Raw genomic sequence first — 16,572 nt, 5'->3', positions numbered from 1 at the left:
GAAGACCGATATCTCGGCGAGAAGTGGACGTATCAAGACCCATAAAAAACGAAATTAAACCTGCATAATGAAGGTATCCGATTCTTATAGTGGTTAAGCAAAAAACAATTTTCCCACTCCCGTAGCCCAAAAAAAAAAAATTTTTTTTAATTTGAAAATTTTATTGTCGCTGATTTTTTAAAGATTACTCAATAACTGCTGACGCTACAAAATTTCAAAGTTCTAATCCAAAAAGGAGACACTTGGAGCTACAATTTCCTTTTTTTTTATTTCTTGTACGACCATTTCTCTCGAAGTTACGGCGTGTTGAAAATCGCCCAAAAATTTGGAATTTTCTTTTGATCCTTTAATTTTTTCCAGTAGTTTATGTAAATTCGATAAATTGTTCAATATAAATCTACTTCCATTCTGAATGCCAATTGGCCTTTTTCTGATTATTTGTTTTAGATTGGTTGTCTCACGCAAAAAAGTGATTCACGACTTAGTCGCAAAGAAACAGTTCAGAAGCTCTGATCATTTACAACTAATCAGTTGTTTAGAATATACAGCCATTGACTCTATTCTTCTCGTGATGGATGAAATAGAAACTTTAGTCACAAAAAATAACATAAAATCAACTCGAGAACAGTATCTGATTATTTGTCGAGTAAATCAGTCGTACATTATTCTTTACGACCATGTGGGATTCGAAGGGATCAATTCTCTGCGAGAATTCAATTCGAAAACAGCAGGAATCGGAAGGTCACTCTTAAGTATTCAATACTCTTTAGGGATCGGAACTTCTTCGGATCAATTTATCAAGATCTGGCTTGGATTATACAAATCCTCAGTTCTGAGGACAATAATTTTATGCGCCAACCATGTTAGTGACAAAGCAAGCGTGTCCGGATTATTGGACGCCTATATTAAGTTTCACCGTAATCACCGACAGAATACGAGCGTCAAGAAACATGGGCAAAAGAATAAGGTAAGAAAAAACATTAGTAAGACGATTGATTCAATAGCCCATCCCTGTAACTTTGTAACAGGGTAAATTGAGTTATATTATCGACCAACATCGTGATTTTTCGGTCCACTGCGTGTTGGGCCCAAGACGAAAAATCCCCGACAAAATATCCCCAAGACAAAATATCCCCAAGACAAAATATCTCGATGACAAAATATCACCATGCAATAATCAAAATTTTTTTAATTCATATTCTGATAATAAAATATTAAATTCTTAAATATTCTCATGTAGCTTACATAATTAAAATCGAATCAACAACTTATTACAAGTATATAATATCATGATATTTTTATTATATTATGTAAGTTCAACATTATAAAAATACTTTTTTATTATTATTGTCATCAACGTTTATACTTTGTTATATCAATGTTTATATATTCTGGCAGCTTTTTTTGTAAGTATACGATTACAAAAATGTACCCATACAAAAAACGTATAAAAAATAGCGCCCTTTTTTCACGAATTTTGTGTGTGTACGATTACAAAAATATACCCATATATACAAAAAACGTGTGGAAAATAGTGCCCTTTTTTCACGAATTTTGTATGTTTACAATTATAAAAAAGTACTCATACAAAGAACGTGTGAGAAATATATTCTAGCAGCGTAAAAAATTAATTAATAATCAAGACCTTAAGGCCATTCTCCAAGGGTGCCCCCCACTTTTTTCCAAAAGATGTGGCGCCGCCTGGTGGCCGGCAGCCGCACTAAAAAAGTACTAGAGCTGAAAAACTGTATAATTAAATTAAAATTATTTAGAATAAGCAGATGCAAAAAATATAAATTTTATAATGAATAAAAAAATTAAGATTATTTTTTAAAATCATTAGTTAGTTTAAGAAAAATTTAAAACCTGAGATTGAAAAATAATATTTTCATTGACCTTGAACTGTCAATATCATATTTATTTTATATGAGCAATTAAAAAATAATTTTAATATTTATCCAAAAAAGGCCAACGTACAAGTAATTTTAAAGACACGTAGAATATTCAAAAAATTACTCACGGTAATTATAAATACCCAGTTGAGCGTAGTTTCTTTAATAAATTTAAGCATTATATTTGCCATTTAGTAACTTGTTATTTTGACAGATGCAAACATCAGATCTGTACTATTTTGTAGGCGCGTGCAGGGCGCTCAAATATAGTAGCGGGAAAAATTAAATTTTTTAAAAATTCATTTCTTTCAGAATTAGTAACCCTGGAGAGAATGAATTCGCCTAACTTATATATATATATATATATATATATATATATATATATATATATATATATATTATAACACAAAAAAAAATTGATCTATTCAAGCATACGTTAATATGCCAAGATTTTTGCGCTACAAACTTCGTTCTCTATCCTTAGCCTCCAGTCTCAATACTATCGGGGCGCCAGGTAATTTTTTATCACTGGAATCACCAAACCAGTAAATCTTAAGAATTAGATAAATTTTTGATCTGTGGAATTAACACCAAAACCACGCAACTAAATAAAATCTAAAACTTAACAAAATGCTCAGAACTTATAAGCAAAAACAAAAACAGAGACTGGAAAACTAAAAACAGAGTTACGGTATGCCATGGTGTCGCTCAGTGTGTAGGTTTATGGAGAGAGAGAGAGTGGTCCGGGTTACATCATTCCAAATTCATGTAGATTATTGGTGAATTTGCAATTTTTATTAAACAACAAATAATCTAAAATTTCCATTTAACAATTAACAAAATACTGTAGCTTCGTACAAACAATTCAAAATAATGAATCTAACAACGATGAAATTAATCTTAACAAAAAGGTGAATTGACATCTAAATAAATTAATTAATTACTAAAGCTAATTAACAATTAACTAGTATTCAGTAACCTGGAACAATAAATTATAAAACCGATATTCTAGAACATTCTCTTTGACAAAACTAATAAAACTAACATACATGTGTTTAGTATTGACGTCAATTAGACGACAATTGGTTTAATAATTAAACATATTTCTTATAATTATTTTATAAAATAATATTAACAATAAATCGTGAACATGACTCTAAACTGTACCAATATTCTCATAATTCTCTCAGTTCTTAAATATTTTCTTTAATTAAAACAGTAGCATCGTATCTCAAGACTCTGACTCGAACTCAATTAATTATTGATAATTATAATAATTATTTCATACCTGATTACTGATGAATAAAATATCGAGTAACGTCTTACACTGTTTTAAATAATACTTCTGTAACAATACTCAATCTGTAGCTTTCCGCAATGCCATGAACTGTAACGCCATTCCTGGACACGTCTGCTCGCTTCGAGCGACCAGAGCTGAATGCTCACGTCCGTACTCTTCGAAGGTCTCCCTTCGACTCTCTTTTTCCTCAATCATCAAAATCCAAAACTAAATCTTATCATTATCTATAACTGACCTCTATATTCTAAATCCATAAATCAATTCCCAAACTCTACCATATCGATAACTGGAGGCTTATACCTCACCAAACGTAGTCACTAAACCTAACTTTGAGTATGGATATCTTTGGTAGTTGCTCTCCTGGAACAGACTTCAGCTGGAATCGTAAAACTTAAAACTAAGTGACCTATGACTTCTTCAGCGGTACAAGTGGTCATGACTTGTCCTCTGAGGCCTGTCAGACAAAAACAATTAAAAATGACCAAACGGCTTCCACAACAGCAACGGTCACAATATTACTGTTGAGGCCTGCCAAACCAAAACTCAAAAACTGATCCCAATCTGCATCCATCAGATTCCTTTTATACTGGAGCGCTAGCATTTAAGCTAGACCTCTGCAATCTACCAAGAAGTCTCATAGGGATAGAACTAAGTTCTATCATCAAATGATACCGGGTGACTAATTCAAGTCCCGCTCCACGGTAACACTGACTTCTCCACATATTAAAAATTCCAAACTGTAAACCAAAACTCAAACTTTATCTCAAACATTAATCTCAAACAATATTCCATACTAAATTCCTATAATTCTGATTCTAAATCTTTACTATAATTTTTCTTAACAAAACCCATAACTGTAGCTAAACGTTACTCCATATTTAATTCTTAAACTATAACTTAAATCAAAGATCCGTATCAAAATCGTTAATACCTGTACGCTAAATTCTAAGTCTTGAGTTACCATGCTCTTAAATACAGTAAAAATCCGTTGGTGCTTGTGACGTTTACTTTGATTTGACCCCCATACGAAAAATAACGTCACAATATATATACAATAACGTATGATTACATATGAGGTACATAGAATTATTTATAATTATGTATGTGTATAATATTATCATATCAACATTTATATATACAATGTAAAAATCAAAATTGTAGATTTTTTTTTTACTTAAACTCTTTAATCTATGATTATGAAATCATTGAAAAAAATGTATGTACTTATTTTCAAGAAACGATCAAATATTAATCTTATTCACTTTCGTTGAGACTTATTTGACTGAACTTGTATAAAGATATTTCCGTTATTCAACAAATATTATTTGGCGAAAGTAAATAATTTACATTTGTGATTGTCTCTTGAATAAGTACATGATTTTTTTACAATGATTTCGTAATCATAGATAAGAAAATAACTGAAAAACATCGGAATTTTGAAAAATTTTCACAAGATAGTTTATCGGAGATGAAATAGCCTAAAAAAAAAGTCATACGGTATTTTGTGACAAGTCTCATAGTTTCGCCAAAATAGTCAAAAATATTTCAATTCTTCGTACTTTAAACTTTAACTTGATAATACATATGAACTGGTCGATTTATCAAAAAATGATAAGGGCCTTTTTTTATAGCACATCGAATTTCTATAAAAAATGTATATAAATCTGTTCGACCTATCGATCTGCTCATAAGTTATAACTCTTGAAAAAATAATTTTCTGATCGATTCTAAGGGCTTGACACTGAAATAAAAATAACTAGAAAACAATGCGAAGTTTCGAAAAATTTTATGCGTCATACATTGTCAGGAATAAATTTACTGATTAAAAAAGAGCTATGACTTTTTGTGATAAGTCAGCTAGTTTCGCCGGAAAAGTAATAAGACCTCAAAATTTACTATGAATTTGTCTTCAAGCTTAAATTACTTTCTCGAAGTCAAGTTAGAGTAATTTTTGAAATCTTTTTACTTTTTCGGCGAAACTATCGGACTTACCATAAAATGTCATAGAATCTTTTTTGTAGATAATTTTATTTCCTGCAAATTGTAGTAACAGTTACTATCAGGATGGTAATATTTACTCTCAGGGTGATAATATTTACTTCTGCAATAAATTTCGTAACAGTTACTATCAGGATGGTAACAATTATAATTTCTGATGGTAACTGTTACCATGTGGATTATAAATATAACTATTTAAAATAATATAATAATTAACTCTAGTTAACATATAGGATTGTAACAATTATCATAAATATATGGTGAATATTACAATCTACATGATTTATATACAATTATGTTGATAATATTTACTGCTATCTGATTGATGGTAGAAATTTTTACCATAGCTAGATAGTGACTCCTATTATTTATTTACTGAGTGTAAGTTTTCGAGGTCCCACATACGCTAAATCTTTTTTTTTAATGATTTTCAAAGCAACTAAAGAAAATTTCAGCTACCGTTAAAAAAAAAATTTCATTTTTGCGGGCACAATGAGATACTTTTTAAAAATGGCTAAACAGAAATTTCTGGATACTAAACAAATTTAATGAAATTAAATTTTTTTGTGAGTAACTTACATAAAGAAAAATTATATTTTACACAATTATTGGATACAAAAAAAAAAAAAAGTTTAATAGTTTTTATCATAAAACAAAAGTCTAGCACTTTTTGACTCACACTCGACTTGTGAACAATAAAAAAAAAATTCAAAATAATGCTCAATTATATTTACAAAAGTGATTTTGGAATGTTTAAAAAATTAAAACAAAAATTTCAGGGATATCTTATTTTGCCTCCCGTCTCCTAATTTATATGAATTTATTAATAACAATATTATTATTATAACAGTTATGTCTTATAATTTTTTTTTTGTATTACTATTTTATTATTTACTTATTAATATTTGTATCATCAATATACGTCATCAGCGACTTGTATATAGTAACTGAAATGAAAAATTAATTTTTTTCGTATTTATACTATTTGAATATTTTGGAAAAACCGTATTTATTATCGTTGTCCCATATTTTATTGTTGGTTTATTCGTATTATTGTGCATGGATAACGTTATAAATATATATAATCAAAAATTAAGCTTATATGTAATTTATTCAAGTTTCTATAGCTGCTCTTACACCTATACAAAGTCGCCGAGCTTCGAAATTTTTCAATAGATCGGCTGATGTCTGGTTTGCAATGATTTGCCAATAAATAGCTACACTGTCAAAAATTCCTAATAAATTTTACTGTGGGCGCATAGCAACACCGGGATATAAGAAAACTGGTACAAAATTTACAAGTGTCCCATAGTAAACGTATGAGCATAGGCCACAATCGTGTAGTCTGCGCATACGTTTACTATGGGACACTTGTAAATTTTGTACCAGTTTTCTTATAGTCCGGTGTTACTATGCACCCATTGTAAAATTTGTTGGGAATTTTTCACAGTGTGACTATACTGGTTCCTGCATGGTGAATCATTGGCAGCCGTCTTTTTGCTTATAAAAACGGCGCACAATTAACCGCCATTCGTTGGCCAACGGTTTGATCGAGTGTGTTTGATACCAAGCTTTGGCCGATGATTGATTGCTACGATTGGCCGATGCTTGCGATTGCGATGCTTGGCATATCGTTATCATCCGATCTTCGGCCGATGTTTGAAAATTGGCAGCCATTCACAACCCAATAATGGGCCGATTCTTTTTCTTTGTATGAGCAATTACTATGCGACCATTAATTGCTGCGATATCAATAATCAAAGTCAAAAAGATCCTTTTTTATTCCAAGACCAAAATCTCAGCAACAAATAGCAATACAGAGACAACAAAAAGTGCAAATCGTAGCTTAACAAATTTCATAACCGAACTGTGCATTAGTTTTCTAAAAAAAGATTTTTCCGGGCTCGTAGAGCCAAAAACCAAAACCAAAAAATTAAAAGAATTTTTTTTTTCGAGCTATTTTTTATCACGCAATAACCATGGCTAAAAAAATCGGTAAAAGATCTTCAAACTACAGAATTGAAGCTTCGATTTTTTTTTTTTTATTTTTCGATACGGCCAATTTTTCAAAAATAAAGCATTCCAAAAATCACTAAAAAAATTATAAAATTTGTCACGATATTTTAATATCGCGGCAGTCTCGCATCAGGTCGGTGGGCAACAGAGGGCAGCACACGCTGCTCACACGTCTCATCCGACATTATATTATGATTATTGTTTGTTCATTTATAAGATTTTATTTAATTATTGAATTAATAATACTTCATTGATTTCTCAGGTGTGAATGGTGTTTGAATCAGGAGATTTCACTGATTAAGTTAAGCATATATTTGGATTTTGTGGCGCTGGGGAGAATAGTTGCGCATTTCATTTATGTGTTTACGATTATTTTGAATTGATTGGCGCATGCGCGTCAACGCAACAGTTGGAATCCGTAGATTTATTTATTATAAATAAATCTACTAATTTTATGAATAAATCATTGGTTGGTTTAGCAGTAAATAATATTAAGAATTGATTAGGGAAAATACAATTGGTCATTTAGCGTCGGGAACTTGATAAATTACACGGCCACAGTTATGTAGTACGTTGGTGGTACTGTACAATATAACATGCGACAGTTGTATATCTCCATTGGGTGAAGTGAGATATATGACAAAATGGCGTCGGCCTAGGTACCGGCATGAGATTCACGTGCTGCCATGGTCAGACGTGGGATAGTCTCTGTAAGAGTAGCGTGTGTGCTCTGTTACATTAAATCAATTATACATTTGTCGCCATTCGGTATTTTGCGTAAATAATATACACCCATTGGCATTAGTTGAGCATTTGTTAAATTGCATAAAGGGAAAATACATTTACCGTATTAGAGTGCAACCAAGGGAGTTGAATAATACGTAAACTGTAAGTACTTTTTGGCTAATACATTGGCGTGTAATTTTGGTTCCCGAGTTGGTGATCATTTGTATATAGCATAAGAGTAAGAGAGACAGAGAATTCTGAGTATTAGTAACTGGTCATAAGCATATAGTGGAATGCGTAAATATTATACCCAGTGAATACAAATACAGTCAGTGAAATTATTTAATATTATTTTACCAAATGTTGAGCGGGACAAATGTTTGGTTATTTTTTCAGTATCATTTATTATTAATTTGAATTATTAATTATGAGTAATTTGCGTACTGATTTATGAATTGTTATTAATTTGAGGTATGAATTATTATCAATTTGAATTATGAAACATTAGTAATTTGAGTTATAAATTGTTATTAATTTGAGTGAGGAATTATTATTAACTTGAATTATTAATTATTAGTTAACTGAATATTGATTATGAATTATTGTTAATTTGCGTATTGATTATTATTAATTTGAGTTTGATTTATCAATTATTATTTAATTATCACGTGAGAGTGATCAAGGTATAAATACCAGTCATAAGTATTATACCCAATAGGTGATATTTACTTTATTATTTGTGTCCAAACTCTCTTATTTTGAAATACTGTAAATTCACCAGTGGAATTTACTGGGAAGTTATTACTGGAAATAATTTAGCTATTTCTTTTGTTTATTTTCATGTGCGAGTGAAACTTCAAGTATTACCAGAATTGTATTTCACAACATATTTATTGTTTATGCATTATTATTATTGTTTGAATTAATTGTATATGCGCATACTATTAGTATTATTTTTTGTAAGTGAGTTACTACTATTTTCCGACATTATTTATGTAAGTATGCGATATATATTTGACGGATTATTTTATTAATTAATAGATAATTAAAGCAAATGGTCATCAACCCGGTATTTATATAATCTTATTATTTTAATTACTGCTATCTTTCTTGTTATCCTAATTCCTAGAATCTGAAATCGCTATCCTGTTATTTATTTTATTTTCCTTTTCATTTTCTCCGTTGTGTTATTTTCGAGTTAATTTTGTTCGTGGGGCACACGAACTGGCGCCCAACTAGGTTTTCTAACCCAGCCTGAGCAGAGCAGCCAGTCCAGGGAGATTCAGGATATCTCCAGGTGGGACATTTGGTTCTGGGTTTATTTTATTTTCAGTTTTCGACCAACGGAGAGCCATAACGGCTATTGAGCGCCAACCACACTCCGCCGTGGGACGCGTGAAATAGAAGAGAACGTTATAAATTTTGTTATTCTTTTAATTTTTTCGATAAGAGTATTTGTGCTGTCTAATTTTATTTAATCTATATTTACAGGTATATAATATTATCAATGTCTCAAAACTCAGTTTGCCAAATTTTTTTTTTAAGTTGCGTCATGATAAGTGGAAAATTTATGTGAAAGGTTTTGATCTTCAATAATTTCTTACGATCAGAACTTTTATAAATTAAAATATTTATTTATTTATTTTATTTTCAAATTTTCACATAAGGGTTCGAACGAAATTTAATATTAAAATCAATTATGATTCATCAAATTAATAATCAATTATTAAACAACTACGGTACATATCTTCTTTTAATACTTTTTTAATGATACGAAATTCAATTAATTGATACCAAGAACTAAAAAATCGCGTGACCTTGACAAGTCCGTTGTAAAGCACAACCTCTCCGCTTCGCGTTCGAGGCGTGCAAAATAAAATTTTATTATTGCTATTTTTGAAAGAAATGAATTTTTGAAAAATTTAATTTTTCCCGCTACTATATTTGAGCGCCCTGCACGCGCCCACAAAATAGTACAGACCTGATGTTTGCATCTGTCAAAATAACAAGTTACTAAATGTCAAATATAATGCTGAAATTTATTAAAGAAACTACGCTCAACTGGGTATTTATAATTACTGTAAGTAATTTTTTGAATATTCTACGTGTCTTTAAAATTACTTGTACGTTGGCCTTTTTTGGATAAATATTAAAATTATTTTTTAATTGCTCATATAAAATAAATATGATATTGACAGTTCAAGGTCAATGAAAATATTATTTTTCAATCTCAGGTTTTAAATTTTTCTTAAACTAACTAATGATTTTAAAAAATAATCTTAATTTTTTTATTCATTATAAAATTTATATTTTTTGCATCTGCTTATTCTAAATAATTTTAATTTAATTATAAAGTTTTTCAGCTCTAGTACTTTTTTAGTGCGGCTGCCGGCCACCAGGCGGCGCCACATTTTTTGGAAAAAAGTGGGGGGCACCCTTGGAGATGGCCTTAACAATTTTTGAAAAATAAAACTACATATTAAGTGTTGTTTTTTTTTTTTCACGGATTTTAAGATCCGACAAATATTGTACTAGACGAACGATTACTTCAGTTGCGACAGATCAAATTTGAAATCTATATTTGAGGATTCTTAATGAAAATTTTTGAATTCAATTACTGACAATTAATTTGTTGAAATTTTGTTCGAAATTAGCGGGTTACAGGAATGGCCTTTTGGATAAACATTTGTATGAATTTTTTTATTGATTTATGGGATGGGTGACGAATTAATATAATGACAAATTTTTACAGAGTTCTAAGAGAAGAATTCCTGAGAAAAACTTCGAAAATCCTGCAAGATTGACATTGCCTAATAATCATCTTCGAAAAAAGGTAATTATAAATGAATTGAAAAGGGATGTTCATGTCTAAATATTTGCCCGGAAATACCTTTCATGATCAAGCAAGGTCTACCGACAATAAATCCTTCAAAACGGTTGATGTCAATTGAAATTTATTATTTCTCCTTAGAAGCTGGACCCTTATGTTTTAATCAAAAAAGTATTAAATTGGCCTTCATGTTTTTATTAAGAACGTTACAACGTTCTCCTCTATTTCACGCGTCCCACGGCGGAGTGTGGTTGGCGCTCAATAGTCGTTATGGCTCTCTGTTGGTCGAAAACTGAAAACAAAATAAACCCAGAACCAAATGTCCCACCTGAAGATATCCTGAATCTCCCTGGACTGGCTGCTCTGCTCAGGCTGGGTTAGAAAACCTAGTTGGGCGCCAGTTCGTGTGCCCCACGATCAAAATTAACTCGAAAGTACACAACGGAGAAAATGAAAATGAAAATAAAAATAAATAACAGGATAGCGATTTCAGATTTTAGGAATTAGGATAGCAAGAAAGATATCAGTAATTAAAATAATAAAATTAAATAACTACCGGGTTGATGACCATTTGCTTTAATTATCCATTAATTAATAAAATAATCAGTTCAATATATAACGCATACTCACATAAATAATGTTCAAAATAATAGTAAATTACTTACAAAAGAAAATAATAATAATAGTATGCGCATATAAAATTATAATTCAAATAATAACAATGCCTAAACAATAAATGTATTGTATACTAAAATTTCTGGTAATACTTAATATTTCACTCGCACATGAAAATAAACAAAAGAAATAGATAAATTGTTCTCCACTACAAATTCCCCGTAAATTCCACTGGTGAATTTACGGTATTTCAAAATACTATTGGTTTCGGACGCAAATAATAAAATAAATATCACCTCTTGAGTAATATAATTAAGAAGGTTATTTACCCTGATCACTCTCACGTGATAATTAAATAATAATTTGAGGAATCAACTCAAAGTAAATATAATAATAATTCAAATTAACAATAATTCATAACTCTAATAATAATCAATACGCAAATTAATAATAATTTACACTCAATATCCAGTTAAACAATAAGTAATAACTCAAATTATTAATATTAATACGCAATTTAATAATAATTCATAATCAATATTCAAGTAAATAATAGTTCATGACTCAGCTTAATAATAATTCATAAATCAAATCAATAATAATTCATAAATAATACTCAAATAAATAATGATTTATAACTCAAATTATTAATAAATCATAATGAAAATAACCAAACATTTACCACACTCAACATTTGGTAAAATATTACTGAATAATTTTACTGACTGTACTCGTATTTACTGAGTATAACATTCACGCATTCCATCATATGCTTATGACCAGTTACTAATACTCAGAATTTACTATCTCTCTCTCACGCTTACGCTATATACAAATGATCACCAACTCGGGAACCAAAATTACACGCCAATGTATTAGCCAAAAAGTACTTACAGTTTACGTATTATTCAACTCCCTCGGTTGCACGCTAATACGGTAAATGTATTTTCCCTTTATGCGATTTATCAAATGCTCAACTAATGCCACTGGGTGTATATTAACTACCCAAAATACCAAATGGCGACAAATTTATACTTAAGTTAATGTAACAGAGCACACACGCTACTCTTACAGAGACTATCCCACGTCTGACCATGGCAGCACGTGAATCTCGCGCCGGCAACTAGGCCGACGCCGTTTTGTCGTATATCTCACTTCAACCAATAGAGATATACAACCGTCGCATGTTATTTCTTTGCAGTACCACCAACGTACTACATAACTGTGGCCGTGTAATTTATCAAGTTCCCGACGCTAAATGACCAATTGTATTTTCCATAATTAATTCTTAATATTATTTACCGATAAATCAACCAATGATTTATTCATAAAACTAGTAGATTTATTTATAATAAATAAACCTACGGATGCCAACTGTTGCGTTGACGCGCATGCGCCAACCAATTCAAAATAATCATAAGCACGTAAATGAAATGCGCAACTATTTTCCCCAGCGCTACAAAATCCAAATATATACTCTAATTAGTCAGTGAAATCTTCTGCTTCCAATACAATTTATACCTAAGAAATCAATAACGTATTATTAACACAATAATTAAATAAAATCTTACATGTAAACAAACAACAATTATAATACAGTGTCGGATGAGACGTGTAAGCAGCGTGTGTTGCCCTCTGTTGCCCACCGACCTGATGCGAGACTGCCGCGATATAAAAATATCGTGACAACGTCGAAAAATGAAGTTTCGTTCTTCTGTATGACGTGCCGCGTAATGTATCACGTCCATCTTTCTCTCTCTAACACATACGTAGGCCGAGAAATTCTATTTTGAATAACTCGATAAATAATTAAAATAATGTCTAACTAAAAAACCTTTATTAATCAAATCAATAATAACTTCAGATTATTTAATATTGATCCCGTAATAAATTAAAGTAAGTATACTATTTAAACCACTAGTAGTAGGAAACAATAACTATAATCAATCGAAAGATAATAACAAGAGAATTAATAATCAATAAACATCTATACCTTAAACTTGATTAATAAACCGTAATTAAAAGACTAAAATAAACTCTATCTAATAACATGGGATCAAATCTCCTTGTTCTAGAAGCTTCTTTCTATGACGCGCCGCGTGACGTGTCGTGTGACGTGCCCCGTTAGTTCTACCCGTTTCTATTTCTGCACTAGTATCTTTCGGCTGTTTATCCATTTAATTAATATTATAAATAAACACTTCTTAATTTTCTTAAATTATTACAGGTAGCCGGGAGGTCTATATCAATTAGCCATTTCGATGGCGGTTCTGCTATTTTGGAAGCCAGCCCTGAAGAACCAAGAGATAACAATGAAGGCCAAAACACATTCGACAATGTAAGTATCGTTGAAAAAATTTCGCAAATAAAACAGATGTCTGCGACCAACCTGCCGTTTTTTTTTATTACTTCAATGTTTAAACCCATTTCTGAAGCTCTTGAGGTTGAGGCATGTCTCGTACTGTGCGCTGTATAAATGTCATACCTGATGTAACCGATGCCGATGCAGAGTAACTTTTTAACACTTTTTTAAAGAAACTCTATCAAATCTGTATTCATTTTTGTAGTTCGAATAAAACCTCAGTGACTAAACACTGGATCTGTGACTGCAACCGTACACACGTGTGGCATAACTTAAAACCTATCGCACAAGTTATGCCGGTGTAGGTAAGTCCAGTCGAACTGTACAAAGCGAACTCTCCTGAGTCTCAAACTCGACTACCTCGTGCTCTAGCTTTGCGCGAACTGATCTTTTATACTCCATTAATTTTCATTATTTAAATTCTTACTCAAACAAACTATAACTCTGAGTACGGATATTCCTCGCGTGGATGCTCTCCAGGAATTAACTTCTGCTGGAATCAGAACTAAAACTGAACTTTAAAAATATTAACTGAAACCTAAAAGTGACCACTAATTAAATAAACTCAATATAACCCATAAAAAATTCGACCTCGATTCTACCCAAAACTTGACTTTAAATTTGACTCTATTCTAAAAATCTATCAATTTTAACTCTTTATCTATATTTTTAATTCTTTAATTTGACTCTATAACTGTAGCAGTTAGTTACTCGGCATCAACACTGATTTTACTTAAAAACAACTGTACTCTCTTATCATCAAAATACTTAATATATTATAATTGGCCTTGAAATATCAGATTCTAGCTACCGAATCTCGTTGGCGCTTGTGACGTTCACTTTGAATAGATCCCGGCCGGTAAAATAACAACGCGACATATAAGCTTTTGAGCCATATGTATTTTCTGTATCAGTTTGACGAAATTTGTCGAAATACATGAAAATTTTTGAAAAGTTCTGTCATGAGGACCAATGCAACAGTTAGATTTCTATGGAATCTACTAAAAATGTTTAAAAAAATTATTTCGTGGACGTCCGTGTGTCTGTATGTATGGAAGCTGGCGTGGTCACGATAACGCCCGAAAAACTTAACTAATCGAACCTTTTTTTTCATACGCTTAAGTATTATCCAAAACTAGATCTCTTCGAAAATCACGGTCTAATGCAATGTAGTTTAATTATAATTAACAATAAACTAAAATCCACCTTTCGTTGGTATATCTATATCAATGTAAATAAGGTTCGTTTACAATACGTGCGCAGTACCTTTCTTTTCTGTGTAGGCGATGACGCAAAGATTTAAAAGTAAAGTTTTTATTCTGTAGATAATACGCCGATAAATATACAATATTCAAGTTTTTTTTTTTTTTTTTTTTTCGTAAAAATTGAGTGACTGCTACGAGGCGTGCACTTTTGGATTTTCCAAACTTTTTGTTATTTTTTTCTCTAATATATAAAGTACGGATTGAACGGAGTAAATTTAGCTGATTTTACTGCTAAATTTTGTGACGCGAGCGCTCAAAGCATGCTCATTTGGGTTCCCCAAACTTTTTCACTTTCCTTGTGTCCGTTTTTTGAGGTTTGTCCATGATACAGCCCTAGTGTTGTAGTTGCGGTAGTTTCTGAATAGAGGATGGCTCTTCCGCGTCGCGTTGGTTAACGTCGTCGTTCTTGGCGATGTAAGCTGGTTTTAAACGTTCGATTGGTAGGTTTTTTTCTTTTCCGTTGATGTTCATTTTATACACTTCATTAGTTACGCTTTGGATTATTGTCTAGGGTCCCATGTACGGTACTTCGAGTGGTGCTTTGACGTGGTCGCAACGTACGAAGCCTAGTGAACTGATTTTTTAATACCGATTCAAACTCTTCTCTTTTTGTGGCATCTGATTCCACGCGGAAACGGCCATTAGGCATTACTTCGCGCAGAGAAGATTCAGCAATTGCTCTTCCTTCAAGCTTTTGAGCTCAATTCTTCTCTTCTTCCAGTCTCAGTTGTTTTGCGCTGTTTCCCTTTAGAGGAAATGAACGAGTATTGATGACCTGTATTCTTATTTGTGTTTCAGATTAACATTGTAACCCATGATCTTACTATTTTGAAACGAAACGAGAAGGTAAGATTCTTTCATTTTTTTCAATTTTATATTTGTTTCGTGATATAAATATAAGAAATTTTTGAAATTAATTCATAAAAATTTTAAATCGAGAAAAACAATAGTAAATCGATGTTTTACGAGACAAAGTAAAACCTTTCAAATTACCTGCTGACAGAACTATATGATTCATTATAATTTTTTAAGATGAGAAAGTAATAATATATTTGAAAAATGTTATCATGAAATTTTTAACGCTTAATATTATTATTTAAAAGTACATCGTCAACTTCAGCATTTTGAAAAAAATTTTCACATCATTTTGTTATCTTAATAAAATAATTAAAAAAATTTTTTTTTTCTTAAAATTGTTGTGCATTTACCATAAAAAAATCATATTTGGTTGCTTTCAATGATATAGAAGACCAAATAGTAGAGGATCCGAACTAAAATCGATCTGCACCGGGCTGATAACCGATTCTTACTTATTTTACAATAAATTTAGTATATTAAAAAACATATTAAAAATAGGTTGGCTAAATAAATCCTGTACAGAATATTTTTAATTATTTTGTGAAAAATGATTTTTTATAAAATTTTGCAACATCATGATAACTGGAAAAATTTTATCCTGACTGAAAGTTTGAAACATATAGAATAATTATTTAGCAACCATACCTAAACTCTAATTAATAACTTATAATTAACAATCGAAAATAAGGCCTATCTAATAACATTGAGTC

At 30.9% G+C, this 16,572-nt stretch overlaps 1 protein-coding gene across 3 annotated transcripts in view; it reads left to right on the top strand.

Annotated features, from left to right (window-relative positions):
- The window catches only part of LOC103570454 (uncharacterized), a 117,043-nt gene that overhangs the window by 97,878 nt on the left and 2,593 nt on the right, over positions 1-16,572 (top strand). For 2 of the 3 annotated variants that reach the window (XM_053741321.1, XM_053741320.1), the window contains 4 exons: positions 448-967; positions 10,685-10,765; positions 13,605-13,715; positions 15,803-15,850. In XM_053741321.1, the coding sequence (XP_053597296.1) occupies positions 448-967; positions 10,685-10,765; positions 13,605-13,715; positions 15,803-15,850 (760 nt within the window). The remainder of the gene's footprint in view (positions 1-447; positions 968-10,684; positions 10,766-13,604; positions 13,716-15,802; positions 15,851-16,572) is intronic. The other variant, XM_053741322.1, reaches the window with a different exon arrangement.

This window comes from Microplitis demolitor, chromosome 8 (assembly GCF_026212275.2).
Source record: "Microplitis demolitor isolate Queensland-Clemson2020A chromosome 8, iyMicDemo2.1a, whole genome shotgun sequence".
Classification (NCBI taxonomy): domain Eukaryota; kingdom Metazoa; phylum Arthropoda; class Insecta; order Hymenoptera; family Braconidae; genus Microplitis; species Microplitis demolitor.
The sequence above is the reverse complement of the archived record's forward strand: the minus strand, read 5'-3'. Positions and strand labels throughout refer to the sequence as shown.